At 43.2% G+C, this 7,234-nt stretch overlaps 1 protein-coding gene across 1 annotated transcript; it reads right to left on the reverse strand.

The window, feature by feature from the left end:
- Positions 1 to 1,029: 1,029 nt before the first annotated feature.
- Positions 1,030 to 1,503, reverse strand: LOC132061892 (uncharacterized). Its single transcript, XM_059454572.1, has one exon. It carries the CDS (start codon positions 1,501 to 1,503, stop codon positions 1,030 to 1,032), a length of 474 nt encoding a protein of 157 aa, XP_059310555.1.
- Positions 1,504 to 7,234: the final 5,731 nt, after the last annotated feature.

A 7,234-nucleotide genomic window follows, 5' to 3' on the forward strand; every position in this document is an offset into this window, starting at 1 on the left:
CTATCCGGATATGTGCAGTTTCCCTTCTTTCATCCACGAGATCTAAGTTGACAGCCATTGCTACGTGGTTCGAGTTCTCGGTGGCATAACAAAACCTTAAGCTCGGCTCACCAACTTCAACGGGTATCAGGGCCTCGGCTCCATACACTAGGGAGAACGGAGTCTCCCCGGTGCTCGATTTCACCGTTGTGCGGTAGGCCCATAGGACTTCGGGCAGGACCTCCTTCCATCGGTGCTTGGAACCGGCCAGTCTCTTCTTTAAATTCTGCAGTATGACCTTGTTGGTGGACTCGGCCTGGCCATTCGCGCTTGGATGATATGGGGTTGATAAGATCTTCTTAATTTTGTACTCTTCAAAGAACTTGCTGACCTTGCTACCCACGAACTGTTTCCCGTTGTCACACGCGATCTCCGCTGGTACCCCAAAATCGGCAGATTATATGGTCGTAGATGAAATCGATGACCTCTTTCTCCCTGGCTTTCTCGAGTGCCTGTGCTTCAACCCACTTAGAGAAATAATCGGTCATAAGTAAGATAAGCGAGTCTTACTGGAGCCCATGGCGGGGTCCCACTATGTCCATGCCCCATTTCATGAACGGCCATGGGGAGAGGACCAGATGTAGCTCCTCTCCGGGTTGATGTATGGACGGGGCGTGCCTCTGGCATTCGTTAAATTTCTGAACGAAGGTTTTGGCATCTCCGTCCATCTCGTTCCAGTAGTATCCCGCTCGGATCAACTTGCGTACCAACAAATCGGCTCCTGCGTGGTTCCCGCAAGTGCCCTCGTTAACTTCCCTTAGAACGTAGTCGGTTTCCCCTGGTCCTAGGCATCTGGCCAAGGGACCGTGGAATGATCTTCGGTACAATTGGCCATCGACCAAACAAAATCTAGCTGCCTTAGTTCGGAGGGATCGTGATTCTTTGGCATCCGACGGCAATTTCCCCGTTTAGAGATAGTCTATGTATTTGTTCCTCCATCAAGTGAGGTTAGTTGAGTTTATCTCGGAATGGCGGTTTCTATCGATTTTGTTAATCCGCACCACGGCTCCGGAGGAGAACCCTTCGATTCGGCGAAGATCCTAGGTTTGCCAGGGCATCCGCTTCATTATTTTGATCACGGGGTACGTGCTCCAATGTCCACTCCTTGAACCGGCGAAGGACAACCTGCAATCTTTCTTGGTATTTCCGCATTCTGTCATCTTTGATCTCGAAGGTTCCATTCGTTTGGTTGACCACCAGGAGAGAATCACACTTTGCTTCTACGATCTCGGCTCCCAAACTTTTGGCCAGTTCTAAACCTGCAATCATAGCCTTATACTCGGCTTCATTGTTAGTTAAATCAGCAGACCTTATAGATTGTCTTATCACGTCACCTGAGGGGGGTTTGAGAACGATCCCTAGCCCGGACCCTTTCACATTGGATGCACCATCCGTATGAAGGGTCCAAACTCCCTTGCTAGTCCCCGAGGCAAGAAGCATTTCCTTGTCAACCTCAGGGATCATGGCTGGTGCGAAATCGGCCACGAAGTCTGCCAGTATTTGGGATTTGATTGCGATTCGGGGTTTATACTCAATATCGTACCCGCTAATCTCTACAGCCCACTTTGCGAGTCAGCCTGAGAGTTCGGGTTTATGCATGACGTTCCTTAGGGGGTATGATGTTACAACACATATCGAGTGACCTTTGAAAGTAAGGCCTTAATTTTCTAGATGCACTTAACAGAGCTAAAGCGAGTTTTTCCAAATGAGGATACCTGATTTCGGGGTCACCGAGGGTTCTACTCACATAGTAAACCGAATACTGCGTTCCATTCTCTTCCCGAACCAGGACACCGCTTACCGCAATCTCAGACACAGCCAGGTATAAATACAACTGTTCGTGCGCCTTCGGTTTGTGGAGTAGGGGTGGACTTGATAAGTATCTTTTGAGTTCTGCCAAAGCCGTCTGACACTCGGTGGTCCATGCGAAGTCCGTCTTTTTCTTGGGCAACGAGAAAAAACGGTGACTCTTATCCGAGGATGCGGAAATGAACCGGCTTAGAGCGAGCATGCGTCCGTTAGCCTTTGTACCCCTTTGATGTCGTTTATCACAGGGATATCTTCGATGGCCTTTATTTTATCCGGGTTGATTTTGATTCCCCGATTTGACACCATGAAGCCGAGGAACTTACCCGACCCGACTCCGAAAGCGCATTTTTTCGGGTTGAGCTTCATGTTGTATTTCCTTAGTATGTTGAAAGTCTCCTGCAAAAATTTCAAATGGTCCTCGCTCGCGTGGACTTAACGACCATGTCATCAATATAAACTTCCATGGATTTCCCTATTTGATGTTCAAACATTCGATTGACTAGGCGTTGATAGGTTGCACCGGCATTTTTTAGGCCGAAAGGCATTACATTATAACAATACGTGCCAAACCTAGTTATAAAAGAGGTCTTTTCTCGATCTGCCGGGTCCATTTGGATTTGGTTGTACCCGGAATATGCATCAAGGAAACTCAGGGTGTCATGACCCGTTGTAGCGTCGATCATGCGATCGATGCTGGCCAAAGGAAAAGAATCCTTCGGACAGGCTTTGTTTAGGTCTTTATAATCTACGCACATTCTAAACTTATTCCCCTTTTTAGGTACCACCACAACGTTAGCTAACCAATCCGGATATTTTACCTCTCGAATGGATCCTATATTAAGGAGCTTGGTTACCTCGTTTTTTATGAAAGCGTGCTTCACCTCGGGTTGCGGCCTTCGCTTCTGTTTCACCGGGGAGAAGCTCGGATCCAAGCTTAGCTTGTGTGTTGTCACGTCCGGTGGAATACCTGTCATGTCTAAATGGGACCAAGCAAAACAGTCGGAGTTAATTTTAAGAAACTTAGTATGGAATAAGCGGTTATTGATAAAATACAACGAAAGCATGTTCTAAACGTTTCAGTACGAAACACCACTCGAGGAGTGCTCGATAAAGTCAGATAAGAATCGGTTACAACGTTCCAAGAGTTCTTTTCCCATTTCATAAAACCCGATCGTGCCAGGCACATCGGTACATCATAAAAAAAAAAAAAAAGGAAAAGCCCTATTCTATGGCCGGTATTCGGAGAACGACAATAAAGCGGCTACATCCTGGTTCGAACTAATGAGACGGGGATAAGATCTCCGAGTATAGCCAGAGATGCGGTGATAGCGATGATACCGGTTGCGTCCCTACGACTTGCGGCGGGGGCTTGGGGATATCGGTTCGAGCGGATCCTCCTCGTCAAGCACAATCACCGGTGCGCTTTCACGCGAAGGCATCTCCCGGCGAGTTCCCATGATATGGCGAGTTCGAACTCGAGATCCAACTTCCGAATGTACAATGGGAAAACTACCGACCGCCCTACTCCTGGGTAGCCTCAATGAAGCATGTGCTCTCCTCCGTCGAGCCACATCCTCGGTCGCTGACCTCGCCCTGAGGGCCTTCCTAGACCGAAGTCCTGGAAATCAAAAGACATTGAGTCAAGATAAGATACAGTGGAATATAGGTCGAAGCATTCGGGACAAGAAGTTATCGTGATCCTTGCCTTTCCACCCATCGGGTGCCATGCTTCTCCAAGTACGCCCTAGGCTATGAGAAGCCCCCGAGAAGAGCGTCATCACCCACTCAAAGATAGCAGCCTCGAGTACGAGCTTAACTGGAGTCGGTGAAGGGTTCCATACTTCGGGAAACTCGACAGGAAAGGGGCGATGCAGTTGAGCCGTGCGCACCATCACGAATCGATTCAGCCACACCCTGTCGTAATCATCTTCGGGGTCGATGAGACTTCGGCACGGGGAATCAACCAAAACGATCCCTGGGATCACCGAGGTACATATAAATGGAGTAAGTGGTCGAGGGTAAAAAGCCACCCGGCCGCATTGGCTAATTTCTCAATACGGAAGACAAGCCTCCGGATGCGAGGGGGGCTATCGACCGATACATACCCGATCGACGGCGAAGTCTCGATTATCCTATGAGCTGGGAAACACGAACCCAATGGCAAAGGGGTACGTGTATAACAACCCGCAGCCAGGGACATGATGAGTTATTTTTACACCTTCCCCGACGGGGAGAAGGTCAACATCCGCGCCTAAACGGCAATCTTCCCTAACAGTGGCAATGGCGCTGTCATCAATAAGAGATTCGAAATCCTCCACCGTGTCGAGATGGTGAAGAACTCTGCAGTCATTCGCATAGCTGAAACCCGACGGGACAATGCTCACAGCAGTAGATTCTAATTCCCTGTCTGGGCCTTCGGTCCCAGCCGGTGGTATGAACGAAGACTGGCCCTCACCTTGAGTCAGCAATGGAACATAAGCCATGGTTATAGAATGTTTTTCTTAACGTAGTTTGAAAGGAGAAACAAAGGTGAGATTGGAAGAAGTACAAGTGCAAAGGAAAGGATGGAAGCATGGGCTTTATATAGGAGAAGATTTTTGGGTCATGTAGCATATCAAGAATTCTGATTCATGGAGGATTCCCCAGAAAGATTTGGCGGCTGGCTAATAATTACTTAGCGTTGGGCAGAGCAAAGTTTGACTTATAGGTTCCATTCCTCGCTGTCAATAAATGCGCCACGGGAAATGGGGGGACTATCTGTATACGGGTAAAACCGAGGACACGGTCATGCTCGGTTTCCCGTTATTACGATTATGCTCAGGCGAAACTCGAGCATCACACCGGGATCGAAGCTCGAGAACGGATTTGTGCGAGGCAATAATGGAAGGACTATCTGCTGCCATAACGGAAGGCCGAAATATCCGCCCTCACCCAGATATTCCGGCGCCAATCCCGGCAACACAGCTGTCAACAGATTATTTGCTTTATTTAGAGTTGTACTAGGTCTATAACTCCTCTACTATATAAGGGGGAGGCCCCCATTCATAAAGGGGGTTCTGCAATTGAGAAGCGAGAGTTTATTGAGATCAATAATCATACAGAGTATAGCTTCTGTTCCCATTTGTTCATAAGTTTTATTTCGTTTACATTCCTTGCAAGCTCGTGATAAAGAGACACCGACCTCGGTTTCCCAACTCGAGGTCCTGTGAACCCTATATTTGGTTAGATTTGATTTCTTTGACCATTCCATCGTATGTCATTCTGCTTAAATCTTCAATTGAATTTAGCTGTATATCTTTGACACCGCACATAAATTTAACTGCTTACATATTTAGGGTTAAACACTCTCTAACGTTTCAAGAAAATAAATATTTAATTTACTAGTTTAAAAGGAACGGACAGTTAAAATAGATGTTACAAAACTGTCTGAAGGGGTAGAGATAAACAAGGAAAGAGACACGCATATAAAAAGAAAAAGCTACCCTGTTTACTTCTAAACTTAAAGATGAACAGCTAAAATTCAAAAGATAGTCCCATACCATAATGCACATACTAAATAATAAAACCGAATTCATATATTTAGAGTCTGAAGAATAGTAGAACAAACCAAGTGTTTGCTAAGACGATGATTGTCAGGCTACCCTGGACAGTACAAGCAGAGGCGGATCCAAGATTTTGAGGTTTCGGGTGCCATACTATTTTAGGGTTCGACTTGATTCTTTTTAGCTTTGGTTCCGATTATTCGTCTTTTCGATTTATATAAACAAATCGACTAAACAATTTTTTTAATAACTATAATAATTTTGAACAAAGCATAAACTTCAAAAGTATTACTTATCAACACAAATTTAATATTCATTTATAATTGTTCTCGACGAGTTTTCATATTCTGAAGCTACCGTCTGACTCAAGGATAGGCAACTAAAACTAGAAATAGAACTCATCGTAGATACATATTTAGATACTCAAAATAAAAACTTAATAAACACTACTCCCTTTGTCCCAATTTATGTGTTGATGTGGGGATTACAATAGTTCGTGAGTTGTTTATTTGACCGTAATTTTTCATATACCTTTTAATTATTTTAAAAATTATAATTATTGACTTTTTACGAAGTTTTCAGTTATGTAAATTTTATTTTGAAAAATTTAAAAATTATGTTCAAACACACGATCAAAATTAAAACGTTTGAATTTTGAAAAGCGAGAAGTGTCACATAAATTGTGACAGAAGAAGCATATGAATTATAAAATAGAAGCAAGACTTAACAAAATTTAAAAAGTCCATAGTAACTCGTAAGGTGGAGCTCGTAATAAGGAAAAGAGAGTCAGCAACAAATAAAGAAAAAGAAAGAAGAGAAGAAGCAAAATAGAATATAACAAAAGAAGAGAGCGAAAAGTAAGAAAATAAGAAGCAAGATAAGAAGAAAACAAGAGATTGAATATGTAGCTCAGATTTGGGGCATGCTGGATCGAACCTACGCATTGTGGACGGAACACTCAGGCCTTCACCAGTGGCACTATACAGCCAATTGCTAGTCGAGGTGCCACTTTATAAATATATTTATACCATTTTCTTTACATACACACACACACAAAAATATCTATCTATATATATATATATATATATATATATATATATATATATATTTCGATCGAGGTATGAGGGTGGCGTGGCATCCCGTCCCTTGTTAATAGATCCGCCCCCGAGTACAAGAAGAAGAGACATAGATAAAGATGGAAAATAAGAAGAACCGGTGAGAGCCTAAGCTAGATCATTGCTAGTTCAAAAAAATGTGACATCACATCCACGTGTTCTGTTAAAATAATTACGGCAAATACTGTTGGGATATACACTACTCCCTTCGGATCAAAAAGAGTGTCCACTTAGCCATTTGCACACCCCTTAATAAAATATCAACTCCTAGACAAAAATAAGTAATTGACTAAACTGCCCCTAATTAAGTAGGTATTGGGATTTGATCACATAACACTTAATAGGGTTAAATATGAAAAAATAAGGTTAATTCTTTCTTGATTTTATAAGTGAACACTCTTTTTAATCCAAGAAAAAAAAGGTTAAGTGGACAGTACTCTTTTTGATCCGGAGGGAGTATTAACCATGTGTTCGGATATAGTATTTATTATAGAATAACTGTTTAGTCAATTTTTAATAATGATTTAAATAGATGTATTCATATGTGTGTCATTTACTTATATAGTAGATGATTTAGAGTATATAGTTTAGCTTATACACGGAAGATTAAATCATCAGTTCTTATAAGTATTATGCTCATAATCTAAGATGGAAATTGGACAAAGCCATCGGTATGATTGTAGCACAAGATTAAATATGATTTATCTTCATTATGGAAATGGTATAGTT

This window comes from Lycium ferocissimum, chromosome 7 (assembly GCF_029784015.1).
Source record: "Lycium ferocissimum isolate CSIRO_LF1 chromosome 7, AGI_CSIRO_Lferr_CH_V1, whole genome shotgun sequence".
Lineage (NCBI taxonomy): Eukaryota > Viridiplantae > Streptophyta > Magnoliopsida > Solanales > Solanaceae > Lycium > Lycium ferocissimum.